This window comes from Echinops telfairi, unplaced genomic scaffold (genome assembly GCF_000313985.2).
Source record: "Echinops telfairi isolate 266 unplaced genomic scaffold, ASM31398v2 ScPeMD7_1;HRSCAF=3_0, whole genome shotgun sequence".
Lineage (NCBI taxonomy): Eukaryota > Metazoa > Chordata > Mammalia > Afrosoricida > Tenrecidae > Echinops > Echinops telfairi.
In genome coordinates, this window is record NW_022103896.1 from 79,607,993 (window position 1) to 79,629,359 (window position 21,367).

Sequence of the window (21,367 nt, forward strand, 5' to 3'; positions counted from 1 at the left end):
CATAACTCCCACATTGGCAAAATCGTTTTATGTCCAAAAACCGTATTTGTTAATATAACCACCAATCTTGGAAAAATCTTTAAGAACACGAAACTGCAAACTCCTGGTAATAGTGATAGTTTCCCCAAAATTTTATTTTCCCTTAAAATCTTAGATTTTGATAACATTGGCAACAAATATTTGTCAAATATCTTCCATCAAATGATAAGGTACACTCCTCGTTCATCTTAGAGAAAACTGACAAGTACCCAAATGGCTGAAGTGTGTTCTTTAAAAATAGTGTGCTGTGAAAAAAGTGGCGACTTCAGCTCATAGCTTAAATAATCACATGAGGGCCTTTTCTCAGAACAACTGTTGTTCTCTAGTAGTCGGCAGAACTGCTTCGTGCATACTGCCCGTTCCATCACACAAGACAGCAAAAAGATTGAGAAGTAGTAACCGCCAAAGAGCAGGAATTATTACAATGCTAAGGAACCAACACCGTGACCAACAGAGTAACAATAGTTTGGGTCAGAGTAATCCACACTCTTTTAGAGAACAACCATCTCAAGATATCGGGGCTGTGTTTCTATGACGAAGTTTAATTTTCAAAACTATGCAAATGCTCAAGAGATTTTGTCCTGTTGTGTGCATATATTATAAAATTATGAACACTCTTAGGCAATTACTCTACTTCTATCCAAGCTTCCAAAAGAATAACAAAAGTACAAAATATATACCATGGTACACAAGATCAATTCTATATTTACAATTCCTTCTAATTTTAGTTTGCACTTCATACTTAAAAGAGGCATTTTCTGTATGCCACTTTAATATTCTCATAACATTAGTCATGTGACATACTATGAAAACCCAATCTCAAGAAATTGCCACCAGACCAATGCCATTCAAGGAGAAAGCAGAGTGTCTTGAACAGATAAAGATGAGAAACACAGATTTTCGCAGGCAGAGAAATTAAACAGGCTCCACGCCTCATACCACACACAAAAACATTAACCATTGATAATAAACCAAATATCATTTAAAGTTTCACTGATAAGTTATTTTAAAAGCAATTCTAAAATGGACTGATTTGTATGCATAAAATAAGTGATATTTTAAGTGACGATTTTTGACTTTTCATAAATGGTGTGCTATGACCTGTGCAGTAAGTAAGATAAAGTAAACACAGGGGATCGCTTACTGATGTCAAATTCTTTGTCCTCTTCAGATGCTTTAACACAACTTTTTGAAAGCCTTTCTGGGCAGCCCGAGAGAGCGCAGACACTTCCCAATTGTTCTTGGTCTCATCTAATCAACAGCAAACAAAAATAAATTCTAAATACCATTCATTTGCTCGATAAATACAAGTGAGAACATACTACACTGCTAAATAAAGACAGGAAAGCCTAGTTTTAATTTCTAGTCAAACACAGTTTTCTGGAACAAAACTATTAATGGTTGTTGTCAAAGACCTACTAAATCGCTCCTTAGAGCAATGGCCAATTCCATGGCCTGGGTAGACATGCATTAAAAGAAAATGCCTGAAAAAACCAATGGAGCCTGCAAAGGGCCAAGCTGGTAAGCACTCTCACATCTGTTATGTACCAATTATGGGGCAATCTGTGCATCAATAGAAATAAAGATGGCAAAAGATTAAGCTTAGAATTAAAATTAGAATCCACAAGTCCATGCTAATAGACACCTGTGTAGTGGAGTGAAATTTCTTAACATAGCTCTTTTCCACCAGTCTCTGTAACTCCCACCAGACGAGTGAGCGGGACCATATGCACAGGGCATATGTAAAGCTAAGAAAGAGAAGGGTCAGTTTTCCTTATCACCCCCTGGCTAAAAGGATGAGCCAACTTTGAATTGCAAAAGAGAGACCTAGAAAGAGTACATCCAGTCTCTGTCTAAAATGGCAGAAGCCCCCAAGATCAGGTGCATCAGGCCCTGGGGCAGAGACTCAGAGGGGCAGCACTGAGACTATGGGGTACCTTCTCCTCATCTGACACGAGACTATGGAACTTCGGACAGCGACCCAAGGGCTGACTTCCTGGCCCATGGAAACAAAGGCCAAGGGACCATGTGGCTAAGTGACTGAGGACCAGAAAGGGAGACTTGGCAGCTGGCTCAGACAATGACTGCATGCTTACTGCTTGCTGATCCTGACTTGTGGTAACCCTTCCAGTCTTCTAATAAACCCCCTAGATCATGAGTATTGTCATGAGTTGTGTGTGGCCACTGTAACAAACTACTGAATCCAGCATACATGTAGAGTGTCGTGGGAGGAATGGTTGATGTCAGAGTAGGTAAGGAAGGATGCAATATGGTGGCGTGTCTGAGTCTTGCCTCAGGGCAAAGGAAATGCAGCTATCTCCACCCCCATTGTGGCTAACTGCCCCTTTAAGAAACAAAAACAAAATGTGAGTGTACTGTTTTCTTGGCATAGCCTCCATCTAGGTCTATACACTTCTGCCCTAACTATATTGTGATTTAGGTGAAAATTGAGAGATCCAAGCATCCATTGTACATTCAACAGTTCACACAGTCTGTCTCAACTCATCCACTGCAACCCCTCGATGTGATCCCACTTATCCTACTGCCATCTGTTTCCAGGTTTCCTCCCTCCTTCTCTCCCAACCCTCTGAACTTCATCCTTGGGCCCATGCTGCCCTTTTGACTGATTATTCCAACAGAGGGTGAATTCAGTTCAAAGGCCAGTCTTGGGAGGCCCACGGGTCTCCATTCAACCAGTAAACATAGCCTCGTTCATGATTTTAAGTTCTGTTCCACATTTCTTTCTCCCACTCTATCCAGGACCTTCTAATGCAATCCGTTCCAGAGTAATTAGTAGGGGTAGCTGGTCACCATCAAATGCTGGCCTCAGGTCATAGACAGTAATGTCTGCATGTTCCATTCATCGATTCGTCTAAAGTTTCCATGTCTTTCCATCTTCAAAATTTTTCTTTCCTTTGGACGGACAAAGTAGTTTGTCTATACATATCTAAATCTATGTTCAATATCTATATCTAAACATAGTACTGAAATCTAACTCTTTTCAGGGTGGCACTGTTCAAGTAAGCATCCAACTAACTTCATAGTCAGCAGTTCAAACCCACAGCTGGGGCAGAGGAGAAAGATAGCGGCATCCACAGAGATTTACCACTTCAGAAACCCTAGGAGTGGCTATGCGTCAGAACTGACTCAGTGGTAATGGGTTTGGGATTTGGATAACACCTTCCCAAAGAATTCTGTGTTCTTCAAATCATATTCTTTTAAATAGGGATGAGAGAAGTCTGAATGGGCAAAATCAAGGCAGTAGAGTGTAGCAGCTAACGTTTCCTAGTGAAACTTTCACAGGACAGCCCTTGCTACGCTTGAAGAATAGGCAGGCGCACTATCAGGATGCAAAAAATTCATCAGCACAACTTTCTTGGCTTTTATTCCTTCACCAGTGAAATTTTCTATTTTCTTAAAAAGTCTTCCTATGAAGCCTCCATGATGGCCCAGTGTCCTTTGAGAAAATCCATCAAGATTATCCCTGTGGACTCCGGCACAGCCACCATAACCTTCTGAACTGACCTCTCTGCTTGAAGTCAACTAGCCCAACAGATCCTCGGAAGCCACTATTCTGATTGGACCTTGTGCTCTGGATCTTATTAGTAAATCCAAGACTCATCCCTGGTTACAATTTGTTCCATAAAATCATCTTCATTAGTTTCTATTTTGCTTCAAAGGCTGAGAGAAAACTCTTTTGAGCTAGCTGATCTATGCACGCTTCGGTCATCCTTAGAGCTGAAAAATTGCTGAGGCCAAGATGTTCACTCAAACTGAAAACACCAAAGTATGTGACATTCTAAAGTTAATACTTGTTCTATCGATGCCCAATCTACGGCCTTCTTCTGCCATGATCTGGATTTCAGCCATAGCTCCTTCATTCTTTGACATTGATGGTCTCTCGGCTTATCTTAGCAGTCTTCCTCATCTTCTTTAAAACCCTCGATCCTTGTAAATAATGCTGTTTTATTTAAGTCAACATTCCTCTAAACTTGCTGCAAAGCTTCATTGCTTTGGGAAGATGTTCACTTGAGTTGTTTTGTTTTGTTTTTAATTTGATATTAGTCCTGACCTCAAAATAATTTTTCCACATAGCACAGAAAGTATTTTTTGAGGGCAGCTGAATGAGACCAAGACAAATATATCACTGATAGTGCTTGCTTGCAGCCATCCACTGACTGCAAACACATACTTAAATATATGTCGTATGGAATAAACTGGAGTACTCATGAATGGATCTCTATGCATTACTGTTTGACTTAACCTCACATATTTGCAACATCAAAATAAATTCTTTCAAAAACTTGATAATAGTAATAATGCCTTAATTAGACCTCCTATTCTGACAATGACATTAAAATGAATTCAGAAAGTTATAAAAATACTAGTCAAGCATATTTTGAACATGTTGGCTTCAAATTCCCTAAGCTGTAAAACTACAAATAGTCCTAGGCTCGCTATAGGGTCTATAGGGTTGGCAGTGAATTTGGCAGGGAAGAGGATTGTTTATTTTAATTAAGATTCATACATCACAATCTTTGTAACCCTTACCTTGAAAGGCTGAAGTTTTCAGATAACCGTCCAGGCAAGGGAGAATGTCCTTGTAATATGGCTGAATCACGTACTTATGGATATTAACAGACCACTCTTCTAGGGCATTCAGGCCTACTTCCGCCAACGGGGTATGGCTCAAGCCCAGTTTGAAAGCCATCTATCCGTGAATACAAACATGGCAAAATGAAACTCGAGAATTTAAGACGGAAACAAAAGAACAACTGTGTTTTCTAATGACTGTGCATTCCCCCTACTGGACCACCAGACACTACTTGAGGCAAGAGAGTAAACAAAGGTAGCTAATAGGACAGCAGCAAGTCACCTGTCTACACGGCAAGGGCTGTACTGTAAACTCTCAAAGGATGGACATTTTAAACTCACATCAATCCACAAGGGGAACGCAAGAGTCAAAGTCAAGTGCCTCAAACCCCAAAGGCAATAAGCAGCCGAAGCATAACCTGACCCAGGGGTGAGCGATGGCAGAGCACTAAAGGAGCATGCCATCTCGGTGCTTATGAGGAAATGCAGCACTGCAGGAAGAAGGGGATCTCCTCATGAAAACACACCTACCTGCAATGCAGGTACATAGGCTTTCATATCAAGCTCAATGATGTGGTGTGGCAGGGACAGAATGAAGGTCAAGCAGGAAGCCAGCAGCTCATCTTTGTACTGCTTCATTTTAACTGACACCTTCCAAAAAATGAGAAAAGACAGTGTTATGTGACTACGGTGAGCATACAATTTACATATCAACTTTGAAAAATCTACCTGACTCTCAAAGAGGAAAAATACTCATGTAGCTTTTATACGACAGGGCCACTCAAACCAAAGTGAACTCACTGCCATCGAGTCATTTCCAACTCGCAGCGATCCTATACGACAGGGTAGAACTGCCCGAGTGAGTTTCTGAGAATGCAACTCCTCTGGAAGCAGAAAGCTCCACCTTTCTCCCTCGGGCACCTGGTCGTTTCGAACTGCTGACCTTGCAGTTAGCACCCAAATGTCGACCACTATGCCAGATGGTCACAGTGACCTAAAAAGGTATGATACCCAAGGAAAGTGCATTTATTAAAGTATCTAATGTCCTATAATATGAAAAAAAATTTTGAGTGATTTACTTATTTTGAATTGCCATCACTCAAGTTATTTTTTAAAAATTCAAAGGGCTCAAAAAAAAAAAAAAAATTCAAAGGGCTCTTGAAGCGCATGGGTTCCTTCTTTAGTGTTTTTTAAGAACTTATTCATAACTTGGATTTACCCTGACTTTCATTTATAATCACTAGGACTTTTTTTCAAATTATATTAATTTCAAGCTAGCCCAAAATAGGACCAAAATAAATTGTTTAAAATTATCTCTTTACCAAAAAAACAAACAAATTACCTCTTTGCCAAATTTTGCAAATAAAGCAAAACAAGAATATTTTTCAGCATCCTCAGAAGAGTGTTTCAGGCTCTTTGGACTAATGCCCTGTGAGGTAAAATATTAAATTAGTATTAAATATTAAACTAGGCAACTCTGTACCCCAACCCCGCAGTTCCAGCCTCTCTCTGACAAGTGCATCATTTGCCTTTTAGCAGGGTCTCAAGACAACAAGACAGAGTTCAGGCAGAAACAGCATGAAGAGCAAGTGGACAGACAAGGAAAGAGATAAGTCAGCGCCCTTCTCCTGTGTCTCCCAGTAAAATGCATCTGTAAGCTCAGAGAAAGGACAAGTCACACACTGTTCACCCTGGAAGGAGCCACTCTCACAGTAGCTGGATTTGTCCAAGGAGAGATTATTGTAACACAGCACTTTGGCCAAAAAGTTTTCTAAGTGAGTCTAGAGAAGGCCTGAGAATTTACATTAGAACACATGCTCAAGTACTAATGTAACTTTTTGTCTATAGCGATCAGGTAGGGGCCTGGAAAATCAAGACTGAACAAGCTACATGTTAATCTCTTTAAGAGGTCATTCAATTGCCATGTATATGTCAATTTTTAAAAATGCATTAGAATTAAAATGTTTTAAAACTGCAATATACTGTAATTGCAAATTTCATAATACATTTAAATATGTACAAGCAACCTAAAACAACTATCCAATGTTGTCCACCAAAAATGACTTACCTCAAAATATTTCATTTTCTTGGCATTTCTCACTACAACAGAGAGCAACTTGTAGAAACCACTGATCAGTGGCAACTGAGTAGACTGCAAAATCAGCACATAGGCAAAGGAATATACCCAGGGCTTAAAAAAGTCCACATGTTTCTCAGGAAGAATCTCTCTGTAACAAAACAAATTAAAATGCTTAATGCAGAAAATTTTGATGATATCAATGTTTTCATTCATCTTGGAAATTCTATAGTATGCCTCCAACTCTATCCCAAAGCATTTTCACATATACTTACAAATGTTTTTTCCCCACCTCATTATCTTTTAAATATATACTGAGAGAAATGACAACTCTAAACTAGTAAGTACTTTTAGATACATTTTAAAGGTCTGTATAAATGGCTCTAGATTTCAAATCTTTAACAACTTCATTTCATTCATGTATATAAATGTTTTTGCTGTATTATAGCCAATAACTGATAATTTTCCTATTTAAGTAATTAGAATCATAAATAAATAAATACCTGCAAAATTCCACTAGGTTGATAAAAGCTGAAAAATCTTGAGGTTTAGCAGCACGCAGGTTAGCCACTGGATCTGAAGTTGGGATCACCCAAGCACCAGCAGATTCATTGTCATCCTTAAAAAAATTATACCAAAACAAGCATTGTACCATTCAATCAAGGCTTTGTTCATCACACAACAGAATACATGGTCAAGCCTATTGTGGTATATAATCTGTTGTCAATCTTAGAAAATTAAGAGTAAAGGGGTGGGGTTTGGCCTGTCAATCAGGTCATAGCCAATGAGGCCTCTGTGTGGGCATGGCCTTCTCCTGAGTATTCTAGGAACAACTCATGTATTTCCTCCTTGAAGGCAGGAGACACACTCTTTCTCTCACTGCTCACTAACTGCAATACATTGTAGCTGACAAGACACATGTAACTATGCTAATGCCCTGAGCTGAATAAGGCACGTGGAGACCGCTGCCAACACTGAGATGCTTACACAGCCACTGGATCCACAAGACTTCCCACCCACTGGCCTGTGATCTTCCTGCATTCGGTATCATTGCATGTGCTTCGTGAGTCTGAATAGGATTTTATAAATTGGTATCAGACATATGGACTAATATGGGACTTAGGGAATCGATCTGGAGTTGACTGGGATGTTTTCTCAATACTCAACTGCTAGTGTATATAAAGCGCTTTCTTATACACATGTGAGTGTCTATGAATTTGTTTCTCTAGTCTACCTATGCAGAAAGAATGCAAATGATAGTCACAAGGGGTCTTAGGAGCTTAGTCTGCTAAGGATAATAGAACTGGTCAGGAGGAGGGGTCATTAATGGGGAGTAATACAGAGAAAAAAATCAAAGGATACAAATGCAGGGATTTGAGGGGCTGAGGAAGTGATAACTTCTTGTAAAAACTAGCAGCCATACTTTCACAGAAGTAGAATTTTTAAAGTAGACAATAACATGGAAATTTCAAACAGCAAAAGCGAGGAGAAATAGGGAGGAAACTGGTGTTAATAGGAAAGACAAAAGAAAAATATGATTTTATGTCAAAAGTCCAGGTTATACCTAGCTTCTAATATCAAATATCAAGTGTAAATGATAAGTATGCAGATAGAAATGTGCATCTGGGAGGCCTGTAAGTGATAAGAGTGGAGGCACATTTACTTGGGAAGTTACTAACAGAAGTCACAAAAGAAAAGCCACTGAAGGCAACAAAAATGGCATAGACATGTGTTCTGAAAATCATGTTTGGTATTGGTACTTATAAATAAATATATTTAATTATCAGCAATTTGGTTTTATCTCTCTAGAGAACCCTGTCTAACACAAGCTCCAATAAGTATCTTTTAGCCTGAGTTTTGGGGCTTTTTTCTATGAATATTTTAGACATACGCAACATATAAAAATAAAACACGCATTGATGCTCACATCATGAACATTAACTAGAGAGCATAACAAATGCAATGACATCAGCAGAGCAAAGACCTTTGCCACTGACCTTTATGTATCCTCTGGACACTCTCCTCTCACCGGCTGTCCAAGTTTACAGACTGAAGCAGAAGTGCACATCCACTAACTGAAACATCATCATCTAATCTGAAAACTAGGCCCTATGACACCCAAGCTATTCCCAACTTGAACTCAATCCCTTTTGCCCCCTATCAAGAGCACAGGGTTTTGTTACTGAAACACCTCGCCCAGAGCACAGCAGCATCTAGCTGCAGGCTCAGACATACTTCCCTTTCTCCAAGGCCAGGACAATTGGGCACAGAAGGGGAAAAAGAGCGGGGAGGGGGATGGCACTATCTTCTTTCACACCTAAGACCTTGCACCCCAGAGGTCTGAGCTTCTAAAACTATGATCCAGAAAAGCCCCAGGGCCAGGAGCCTCACTACTCTACTGAAACTTAGCCTCTAAACAAAGTAGAGATCTCTATATCCCTTTATACTATTATTGCTACAGAAGGGAAAACAAACATTTAAAAAACACAAAAGCTGGTTTAACATATGAATTAATTTTTAAATAATTTATCAACAATATTTCCTATAATTAGGATATTACCAATAGAAAAGTAAATTGATACACAGAGCAGTCCTGGAAAATGAAACAAAATCCATATTTTTTGATCTCCTAAAAATGTGCTATTTTACCCTGCAAAGAGAATTGATATAAAAATTATAAAAATTACTGACAAAAAAATTCTAACCTCTTGTTCCCCAACATTCTGTTTTTCTAGTGTAAGGTCCAATTTCTCAACAATCTTCAAAACAGATTTTATAAATTCATCATAGAGCAAACGATTCAAACTTTGAAGGGACGAATTCACAAAGAAAAATGCTTCATCTGCTAAAAGAGAATCCTTAAATAAAGAAAAATAATAAACTTAAAAATTGAGGTGAATAAAATGAATTATTATGTGTATTCAGTAAGCATTTAAAAATGTACAGACACACATACACATTTACATTTTTTTAAGTGCAATGAAGACCGTAAGTTTTATCTGGAAATTGTCAAGATACAAAATTTAGGTATCTTCCTACATTAGGCAGCATCTTTTGCTCAGATGATACATTAGACCCACTCACATAACAAATGTAGAGAATAAGAAAACCAAGGTCAGTATTTGTCAATGAACTTACCATAGTTAATTTATGTATGTATGTATATGTATGTGTGTATACATGTATGTATGTATATGGTTACTGGGCTCCAGTTCATACATGCTCATGTTTATTCAAAACAAAATGTGTTTAAGCATGTTTCTGCGACCAGTGAATGACTGCAAAAAATTCTCTCAATAATACGTTTGTCTCAGCCTTGGTAAGGTGCCTTCAAAAAAAACAGCAAAGGGCCATCGAAACAGCGGCTTTCGTGGAACTCTGTTGAGCCAAGTAAATTCAAGGCAGAGGTCAGCTCTGAAGGTTATGGACTCTTTTTCGGGAATCCAGAGGATAATCTTGGTAGGTATTCATGAAGAATACAGGAGCATCACACGCCTTATTATTAACAAGTTTAAGAAAATAAAAAACTGCACTGGTGAGAGGAAAAAGCCGAGAGAGTGGCACCAAGGATTTTTTTTTTCCATCACAACCATGCACATAATCCTTCTTTGAGGAGAGTAAAGGCTGTCCTACAAAAATTTCATTGGGACACCTTGCCCCATGCACCCTGTTCTTGCTCCTTCAGCCTCCCTCACCCCACTCCCACCTACCAAAAGAAAAACATTTAGTGAAAATTTGAAAGGTACACAATTTGAGTCCCTTGAGAATGCCAACACTTGCAAATTGGGAGTGCAGAATTCTTTGGGGCAGGGTTAGAGATGGCCATGCCACCTTCAGAAGTGTGTAACGGACAGAAGGAGGATAAATCCAAAAACACTAACTTCGCATCTTGATATTTTTGTTTAATAAATGTTGCTATTATTTCACAGCAGTACTTTTTGATTTATCTAAGGACACACATCTATTCTTGCAGAAATACAGACTTATGGATAAACATATACCCTTCTTCAGAATGGATTTAAAAGTTTACCATTCAAAGTGAAAGGTGTCCTTGTGGTACAGGGCTTAGACACTTAGCTGCTGACTGAACCGTCAGTAGTTCAAACCCAGAAAGCATTCCACAGGAGAAAAATGTGCCAGGTGGATTCCACAGACATTACACACTTGGAAACCATATGGGCCAATTCTAGTCTGTCCTATGAGTCACTGCATCAGACTCAACTAAATGTTAACAGGTTTGGTTGATTTTAGTTTAAAAGTGAAGCTATTTATCACCAAAAAACTATATATAATAACACAACCTATACGCAAATAGTCTATGGGACTTAACCTCAAAATTTAGGAATTGCATTACACACAAAAATACTTTAGGTTAAAATGACTAACGATTGCTATACTATTTTACTTCAGTGAGAAAACAACTAAATCTATCGAAGACTTTCAGAGGACAGGAATCATCATTTGATAAAGACTGCTTGCCTTAGCTATTAATGTGTTATCAGAACTTCCCAAAATGCTTGGTTAAAGCAGGCACTAAACAAACATTTACTAGAACATCTTAGGTATTATTTTAATTACAAGTAAATAACAGCTGTGTACCAATTCCCTTCAAAGCTGTTAAATCAATCAGATTAATCTTCATCTTTAACAAACAAAAAGAAACGAGCTCCTCTACACTGACAACACTGTTCTACTTGTTCTTACCTTGCAGGCGGGGTCTATTAGAAAGCACAACAGCATCAACTACATTAGCGGGCTTCAAAAAGTTCCTGGAAAAGCTCTACTATTTCAATTCCATGTTCCACAAGCTCTTGAACCCCTCTTGTCCTAATTATAATACCACGCATAAAGCTTCTGAAAGGATTCAGTCACAGTGATTACTCTTCAGTGAGTTCTATTTTGGGGGGTGGGGGGTGATTAGTTTGTTTCTTTTAGTTGATTTTTCTAGTCTCACTTTAATTGTCCTAACTTATGCCATTTTAATGTTTTGTTAATTGAAGTTTGGGGTTTGCTTTTTTTAAACTTTGAAAGCTAATAAAACACAATTCTGAAATAACTCTTAGATTTAAAGCTATGGAAGCCTATAGATCGGTGTTAGGATAAATTCATGGTGTTAAAATTGTAATTTTTACCATCATCTGGTCACAGTTCATGAGACTCCTAAAAAGATCCAAATAGTCTTTGGTGATGGGCATTTTCCACTTGCCAGTTTGGACTTCCCCAGGGGCACGTAGATCTTCCGAATCAGCTGCAGCCTGCCAGGAACACATGCAGAACACTCACTGATGGGCCCACACAATACACGCTGCCGTCCGAATGACTGAATGCGAGGGTTTTCTAAACTAAGCCAGCTGTCGGTACTAGATATAGACTAGTCTGAGGAAGACAGGATTTTATGAAAGCGCAGCAAAAAGAAATCTGAAGAAACACCATGAAACTCTTCTATCACTAAAATGGTGCTGTAACTAACCTGCTCCAGCAGGAAGTGTTCCAACACAGTCACTGAGCATACTTTAAGTCTTGACCTCTCGTTCCTACACAAATTAAGCCACTCACCCCATTTCCGATAACTATTAGTCATTAAGATATCCCATTAGGTAATTTATTTTAGTATTTGGTACGAGAAAATTCGAAAGACTTTTTTTTTTTTTTTTAAATGTAACAGCAAAGTTATGCCTAAGGATGTTTCCTAACTCAGAAGTTTATTTGCATGCCAAAATAGAGAAGGATTACGGCGGACACATTTCAAAAACTTAGCTCATTGCCATTAAGATAATTCCACCTCATAAGCAACCCACTGTAACACTACAAGGACCACTTTCAGATATTTATATAATAAAAACCTCATTTACCTGTTGAAGGACCACTGGCTTAGAACATATTCTGATTAAACCCTGATGCACTGAAGAAAAGAAAAAGGAAAGAAAGATACATTGAAACATGCAAACACTCAACAAAAATAAGATCTATCACCTTTTGCTTTGTTTTTTTGTTTTGTTTCTGTTTTTTGGAAATCTATCACCTTTTGGAACATATTTTTACCTCCCATATATTTTTTCTGGTTGAGATGAAGAAGCAAAGGGAGAAAAGAATAATAAAAAAAAAAAGTATGAAAAAAGGCGATCTGCTTCACTGAAGTATTAGGAGTTCCCGATTAGGCATCAACAGATGAATGAATTAGGCAACCAGATTTTCTTGACCTACATCAAATAACATACTAAACATCAGCTATTCATCATCATGAAAAATTCCAGTCAATCCAAACTTACCCACAGTACCAATGCAATTCCAGAGAACTGGTCCTTTGTTGGCTAAGACCAGGAAAACCTTCACTATGGCTCGGCAACACACCAGCTGCATCTTTGGACTATACTGTGGGAAGCTGTCTATCTGCACCACCAGGAGGTGCTCCAGAACTGGAGTGTACACCACAGGCACCTGCCAGAAGCACAGAGCACAGACACAGCTCAGGGCGGGGACCACTGAAAGCAGGAATAGCACAGCCTTCAAAGTAGTCACGACTCAGTCAGACACTAGCTACAGATACATTAGAAACTGAGGGTTTCGTATCTAATTGGCTGAGTTGTCATTTATCATTGTGATTGTCTAAGAAAAATGGGAATAAATCACCTGAATGATATTTGGTGTGCTACTCTGTCCCAAGTGTTAACTCTTAACCTTTTATGAAGGTGAAAAGAGTTAAAAGAAAAAAGAAAGAAATTTCCCCTCCTTTGCAATAAGTCTATTGACACACAAAAAAAAACAATTTAAAAATGTAACTTTACTTACAAGAGTACCAAATGCAATAGACAGCATGATTGTCATTAAATTATTTGAGGAACTGGGGATGAGGACTCAAAATTGTGCTTAGTTTAGCAAGCTCTTCACTTACAGTGTCAAGGTAAAGCAAGACACTGGCAATGGACTGGAGGAAACTTGGCAACTGGTAAGTATGGTCTTCTGCAGTGTCGGTCTGCGTCAGGAACATCTGTCTGCAGCGCTGGAGGAGCTCAACATACATCCAGTCCACATTCTCAGCACTGATCGCCTTACAAGGCTTAAGAAAAGTCCAACCGAAAAAAAGAGTCACCAATCTTAGCAACATCAAAAGCATATTGAATATATCACATTAATCCATGTGGTTACAAACTGAATATTAACAAGCCTTTTGATGGAGAGGAAATACAGATTTTAAATATAACATATTTTTATAAAATGATTTGTAGAATAATCACATACAGAGTATTTACTGATTGTCAACTGTAAGGGTAAGTCACAAAGTACTGCTACAAAATTATAGTAATATTTATTAAACAAAATACGAAAATGTGAAGGTATTTCTTAGTGTTATATCCTCCATTGAGGCCTCAACACACTGCAGGAGGTGTTTCCTTCTCTCTAATTAAGTCAGTGGTTCTCAACCTCTCTAAAGCTGCAACCCTTTAATACAGTTCCTCATGTTGTGGTGACCTCCAACCATAACATTTTCGTTACTACTTCATAACTGTCATTTTGATACTGTTATGAATCTGGCAACCTCTGTGAAAGGGTCATTCGACCCCCAAAAACACAGGTTGAGAACCACTGCTCTAAGCCTTCTCTGAAGAATGCGGCCATCTTTGATATACATCATATAATAGAGCTCTTTAAACACATTTTATTTGGAATAAACCCAGGCGTATATGACCTGGAACCATAGTAGTAATTCATTTTGACATCCTTCATGTATTCTATGCACTATTTAGATGGTGGGAGCCAAACACAAGTGAGGTACAGGCCCTGGTCCCACAGGGATATTATGCAGAGAAAGAGGCCAACAATTCAGTCCATAACTGCAATCTTATGTGTTGAGATGTATACGTAACCAAGGCTGTCTTCTTGAAATATAAGTCTCATATTATTGCTACTACTACGCAATGTCCAATATTTGAAAGGTTCTTTTGACTCCCAATTTGGGGCCTGTCTCCTCTGGTATCTGAATGACTTGTAAGACTCAACCCACGGCTATAGACACGAAGTAAGTGTAAACAGGTGAGAAGGATGCGAAGGATGCGCAGTGCTAGCAACGCATGCTCTCTTACTCAGCGCCAACTCACATTGTCTCCTCTGCATTTCGGATACTTAAAGACATCCACAGAAACAGGAGATGACGATAAAAAAGAAAATGGAGTAACAGCTCATGGGAGTTAGGAAACCTTGCAATAATACATATGAATAATCTTCAGACACAGTACCCACAGTCACTGAGTCAATTTCAGCTCACAGCAACCCTGTAGGACAGAGTCAGATGTCCCAGACTATAAATCTTTATGGGAGCAGTCTCATCTTTCTCCTGAGTAGTCAGCACTTAAAAACTGGTAATAATCGACTAACAATTTCAAAAGCAATAATACTGTCATTTATGTAAGATGCTGTTAAGAAATGCAATAAGGTATGTTTTAAAAATCAAATGAAAAAAAATTTTAAAAAGGAAATGAATAAACCATACTCCTGCAAACAGTCCATATCCACGAATAGCAATGGCTAACTCCTTGTTGCTGGAGTCCATGTTTCTGATGATTTCGTAGAACTGTTTCATGAAATACTGCAGTGTACTCTTATGCCTTTCTGCATCTGCTGATACCGTAACAGAAACCTGTAATTAACAGTCACTTATTAGAGATACTTAACAGCAAAATAAAATAATCTAGACTTAGGGGGAAAGGTTTATTGTGGTGTTGTTACTGGTTTTGTCGTAACCCAGCTTAGCATAAAGACCTCCATTTGGTTTAAAACTGCCTTCTCTGTCTGTGCTCAACCCTGACAGCAACTGGATGCCCCTACCCCCTGCTGAAATCCGGACAGACCTTACCTCACTCCAGATGTCTCTGGGCCCCTCCTGATATCCTGCTTGCCCAATTAGCAAGAAAAGTAATATATCCTGCCAAACCCGAGTTATTACCTACAGATGGGTTCCCTCTGAGCCCCTCCCAGTACCATGCCTGCCCAATAAGCAAATAATACAACTGCCTGCATGTTCCCCGTTAGCCAGCCCACTGCCTTAACTATAAAACCCTTTTTTCTTTTCTTTCTCCCAGGTCGACAGCTTTCCAGGCTCTAGCCTCCTCTCAGCCCAGCTATAATAAAGGCTTGTGGTCGTTTCATAATCTGGTGTCAATTGGGACTTGAGAGGATTAAGAGTGAAGGGGTGGAGTCTAGTCTGTTAAACAGATCATAGCCAATGAGGCCTCTGTGTGAGCATGGCCGTCTCCTGAGAAATCTGGAAAATTCTGTTTTTGCTCCTTGGAGGCAGGAGACGCGCTCTCTGCTCATTCCCTTAGAAACGCTCTACTGACGAGACACATGGCACTATGCTGTAGACCCCTGTGCCCTCAGAACTGGAGAAGTCACGTGGAGACCCTGCCAGCACTGAGACGCTTACAACGCCACTGGATCCAAAGACTTCTACCCACTGGCCTGTGACCATCCTGCATTCAGCATCCTCGCATGTGTTTCGTGAGTCTGAAGAGGACTTTATAGATTGGTATTGGACATATGGACTAATATCAGACTTATGGGCTTGTACTACACTGGGTTGGGATGCTTTCTTTTATTTTTTTTTAATTGGGGGCTCGTACAATTCTTATCACAATCCATACATACATCCATTGTGTCAAGCACATATGTACATTTGTTGCCCTCATCATTCTCAAAACATTTACCCTCCACTTTAGTCCCTAATATCAGTTGCTCATTTCCCCCTACCCCCTCCCTCATGAATCCTTCATAATTCATAATTATTATAGTTTTGCCATAAGTTACACTGTCTGACGTCTCCCTCCACCCTCCTCCCTGCCGTCTATCCCCCAGGGAGGAGGCAATACTTAGATTCTTGTTATCGGTTCCCCCTTTCCACCCCACATTCCCTTCACCCTCCAGGCATCGCCCCTCTCACCACTGGTCCTGAAGGAGTCATCTATCCTGGATTCCCTGTGTTTGCACAGTTGCTATATGTACCAATGGACATCCTCTAGTCTAGCCAGATTTGTAAGTTAGAATTGGGATCATGATAGTCGGGGGGAGGAGGCATTTAAGAACTAGAGGAAAGTTATATGTTTCATCGTTGCTATCCTGTACCCTGATTGGCTCATCTCCTCTCCACAACCCTTCAGTAGGGGGTGTTCAGTTGCCTACCAATGGGCTTTGAGCCTGCACTCTGCACACACCCACCTTTACAATGATATGATTTTTTGTTCTTTGATGCTTGATACCTGATCCCTTCGACAGCTCGTGGTCACACATGCTGGTGTGCTTCTTCCATGTAGGCTTTGTAGCTTCTGAGCTAACTGGCCGCTTGTTTATTTTCAAGCCTTTAAGACCCCAGACCTATATCTTTTGACAGCCGGGCACCATCAGCTTTCTTCACCACCTTTGCTTATGCACACTTTTGTCTTCAGTGATCGTATCAGGAAGGTGGGGGGGATGCTTTCTTAATGTACACTTACCCTTTATGTAAAACTCTCTCTTATAGACATGAGCGTCCATGAATTTGTTTCTCTACTCTACCCAGACTTAACACAGGCTTCTTTTTAAATAATTGGTGCGTGATCTAATCTCATGTGGGTTAGAACAATTGCATACTATTGAGTTGATTGCAACTCATAGCAACATTCTAGAACAGAATAGAAATGCCCAACAGGGTTTCCCAGGTTATCCTTATGGAAGCAGACGGCCAGATCGTAGGTGCAAACTGAATAGTACGGCACTTAATCATTGCACCAGCAGGGCTCCTTTGTTTAATTAGACATCATGGTGATATTCCTGAGCCTTGATGGTGCTGTTGGGTAAGCACAAGGTCAGCAGTTCAAACCAACCAGTCACTCCACAGGAGAGAGATGAGCTATCTGTTCCCACAAAGATTCATAGCCTCGGAAACGCTATAAGCATCACTATAAATCAGAATCAACTCGATGAAAGTGGTGGTGATGTGTCACTGCCATCGAGTCAATTCTGACTCAGTGGCACCCTGTAGGACGGAGTAGAACTGCCCCTTTGCATTTCCAACACTTTTGATTTTGAAAGGAGTAGATAGCCTTATCATTTGCAGGCAGGGTAAAGTGGTTGGGGGCTCATGTTTAGCCACTAAATGTGTAACCCACACCACCACCACTGCTCTTTCAATGTGTTACCATAGTCCCTGTCTCAACTAGCTTTTTAAAAGGGTTTCTGAAGGACATTCTCTGAGAAAGAGCTGCAAACATGTTCATGTTTGTTCTAGAGAAAGGGACAAAAGAAGATGAGGCAAAAATGGGGAGGAAGTCTGCACAAAAATGTATTGAATGAAGCAGATCGCAACTTCCAGAGGTCAGCTGAAACAGAGAGTAATGTGGAGCTGTCCGTTACTGTGCTTGCTGAGCTCAGACGTCTCCAGAACAATGGATGCTGGATTAAAAACCCAAACTCACTGCCATCCAATCGATGCCAAATCATTTCAACCCTATAGAACAGAGTGAAACTGCCCCTGTGAGTTTCCTAAACGATCACTCTTTACAGGAGTAGATGATAAAATACGTAAATGTATAGATGCTGAAGAAGAACAAGAACAAACATTCCAAAAGGCCGAGCACAGCTTAACAAAACTACAGGTTAAGAGAGCTAACCTCTGTAACACGGGAATTCCAAAATGAGAGGAGGCAAAGGGGCAGAAACAACATCTGAAGAAATAACAAAGGAAGTAACTCCAATCTAATGGAGCACATGAATCTACAAATCTCAGAAGCTCAAAGAATCTTAGGTACTGTAATAGAAACCGAAAGAGTTCTACACCAAGACACATCACAATTAGGCTCTCAAAATTTAAAGTAAGAACTCTGAAAGCATCGAGAAAAGCAAACAACAGGGTCCCAGAGCCTTGTTTTTGGCTAATGCTTTCAATGCAGCTTGGACTTCTTCCTTCAGTATTACTGGTTCTCATGCATATGCTACCTCTTAAAATGACTGAACGTTGGTTAGTTCTTTGTAGAACAAGGGTTCTTCGCACTCTTTCCATCTTCTTTTCAGGTTTCCTGCATCAGCCAATAGTTTGCCCATGGAATCTTTCAATATTGCAACTCGAGGCTTCCGTTTTTTCTTGAGTTCTTTCAGTTAAAATGTGCTGAGCGTGTTCAACCGTTTTGGTTTTCAAACTCAGATCACTGCACAGTGTACTATACTCTGCTTTGTCTCTGGAGCTGCTTCTGGAAATTTTCTGTACAGCTCATTGACTTGATCATTTCTTCCATTTGCCTTAGCTACTCTATGATTAAGAGCAAAAGAAAGTAGAGGAAAACGTGGAACAAAACTGAAAATTAGAAAAAAGGCCAGGCTTACTGGAATGATGGAGACTATGGCATCCTCCAGGCATGCTCCAGCCTGGAAAAGAACTCACCACTGTGGCTCTACTTTCAGCCAAATAATAGACAGGCCTTTAAGGTGAACAATAGCACCAGAAGGCTTACACTCATTAGCACAATCAACCAAGATCGAGATCAAAAATAAAGCCCAAAGGGCAGTAAGGAGTAAGAAAGAAGGAATAAAGTAAATAGAGGAAACACAAGGAAGTGAGAAATGTTCTCTTATATTGTGGGTATTGTATTTTGCTCTATAAAACTTTACCCAAATCACAATTTTTAAAAGTGAGAGAATATTTTTTAAAATGTGGACATAGTCTGGAACCAGGGTTCAGGGATGCCACCATACAGGTCCATTTTCCCCCACCAAGTCCTATACACCTTGTGGTAGTTACATAATCTGGTGTCACTTTGTGGAGGGGTGGAGTCTAGCTTGTCAATCAAGTCACAGCTTGATGACTTGATTTGGAGGCGCTAAGGAGATAAAATAGCTGACTGGAGGTGGGAAACTCACTCACTCCCTGTGAGACATTGCTGTTAACAAGACACATGGAGCTATGTTGATGGCAGCCAGGGCCCGGAAGCTGGAGGAGCCACGTGGAGACCCATACCAGTGCTGAGATCCTTCCACCGACACTGGATCTATAAGACATTCCACCCATTGGCCTGTAATGTTCCTGCATTCCATGTCATTGGATGTGTTGTGTGAGTCTGAAGAGGAATTTATGGACTAGTATTAGACATATGGCTAATACTTGACTTATGGACTTGATCTAGACTGGGCTGGGATGTTTCTTAATATGCAATTGATCTTTTATATAAAGCTCTTTCTGATACACGAGTGTGTCCATGAATTTGTTTCTCTAGTCAACCCAGACCGGCACACCTATATTCACATTAGTAATAAAGTCCAAAATTCCACCTCTACGAGATTTATTTGAACATGTTCACTGAGATCCAAAAATATTTATGTTACATAGCTAAAAAAATTCTCCAACTTTCATTTTCCTTAGCGACTAAAATCTGTCAAATGAAGCAGAAGAATTGTTGTTGTTATTCAGGAAACAGGAAGACAGGGCCATTGTAACGCCCAGAATAATTTGGAAGGTTAAGCCTGATGGGGAGGGGCAGAACGGCACAGAAACTTATAAAGCAAAAGGAGGCAAGATGAGAGATCAATATCCAAAGAGCAAAGAACACGAATTCTGCAGTTTTGTTGGAGTAAAGCCCACAAATAGAAAAAAGATGGTAACTTCTTCTCGTGACCCTCCCTCCTGTACATGCTGGCTCTGGATTTCATGCCCATCCCATTTATACCATGGCTCTGAGGTTTCACAGACTAGCCAATGAATTTAACTACCATTTATCCATTTGTAACACCACTTCAAACAAAACTCTACGAACCTTCAGCATGTCCCATCAGATACGACAAAGCACTCTGATGCCCGGGCTCTCAGCCTGTACAGCAAGTATGTTCAGATACATTTGGCTCTTTCAGTTCTCCTTGCCTAGTGTAACACCTTTCCATATTTGCAGGTTCAAAGTCTGGACACATCCCATCCAAATGGAAATAGGACAAGGGCAAGCAGGCTTTCCCTGACCTCGAAGGGACAGAAACAAGCATTTCCTCTTATCCCAGTCACCAGCACATCTACCATGAGCAGAAGCTCCTTGCCCCACCGAGGTGCCCACCCAACTCTGGATAATTCAGCCCTGGCTCACCTTTCCTTCCATTTCCTGTCCCTACTTCACCTTCACCTTGGCTCAGAGGTCATGTACCTCACCTAGAATGCTCTCAGTTTTCTTTCAGTGCTGCTGCCACTTAGAAAGCTGATCCATAATAAAGCTCCTTTACCACAGAAGATAACAGATCAAGTTACGTTTTGTCATTCAAAGAGATATGCACAAGATTATAATTATAGATATGTGTGCAAAAAAATATTTTTAAATAAATGCTGAACTTGTAGTACCTGTTTCAGAAAGGACTCCAAGGCCGCATGTGCAGCTTTCTTCAGTTCGACATTGGTATGACCACACCACTTCGAAATCACTTCAAACAAAGACATGTAGTTGTCCAAAAGGCAGGTGCTGAACTGGGATGCATGCAGGGCAAACAAGCGCAGGCCAGCTGTAACCACAAACCCGTATTTAAAATAGGGCAACCCAAGCCACAACAAAAACTGAGAAAGCTCCCAGTTTGTCTCCAAAGCCAAGCCCTATTTATGGCAATCTGATTCTGCCAGGATTAAACTGCCCAGGGATCTACTGGAGTGCTGATACCAACAGCCGC

The 21,367-nt window shown here is 40.0% G+C and overlaps 1 protein-coding gene across 1 annotated transcript in view; it reads right to left on the reverse strand.

The window, feature by feature from the left end:
- PRKDC (protein kinase, DNA-activated, catalytic subunit) overlaps window positions 1–21,367 on the reverse strand; it is a 217,273-nt gene that overhangs the window by 184,915 nt on the left and 10,991 nt on the right. Inside the window, exons 10-22 of the mRNA XM_045291676.1 lie at window positions 21,048–21,205; window positions 15,198–15,344; window positions 13,602–13,766; window positions 12,979–13,147; window positions 12,562–12,611; window positions 11,842–11,964; window positions 9,415–9,567; window positions 7,213–7,328; window positions 6,701–6,860; window positions 5,975–6,061; window positions 5,164–5,283; window positions 4,591–4,750; window positions 1,141–1,290 (exon numbers count right to left, since the gene is read on the reverse strand). Coding sequence (XP_045147611.1) covers window positions 1,141–1,290; window positions 4,591–4,750; window positions 5,164–5,283; window positions 5,975–6,061; window positions 6,701–6,860; window positions 7,213–7,328; window positions 9,415–9,567; window positions 11,842–11,964; window positions 12,562–12,611; window positions 12,979–13,147; window positions 13,602–13,766; window positions 15,198–15,344; window positions 21,048–21,205 — 1,758 coding nt within the window. The remainder of the gene's footprint in view (window positions 1–1,140; window positions 1,291–4,590; window positions 4,751–5,163; window positions 5,284–5,974; window positions 6,062–6,700; window positions 6,861–7,212; window positions 7,329–9,414; window positions 9,568–11,841; window positions 11,965–12,561; window positions 12,612–12,978; window positions 13,148–13,601; window positions 13,767–15,197; window positions 15,345–21,047; window positions 21,206–21,367) is intronic.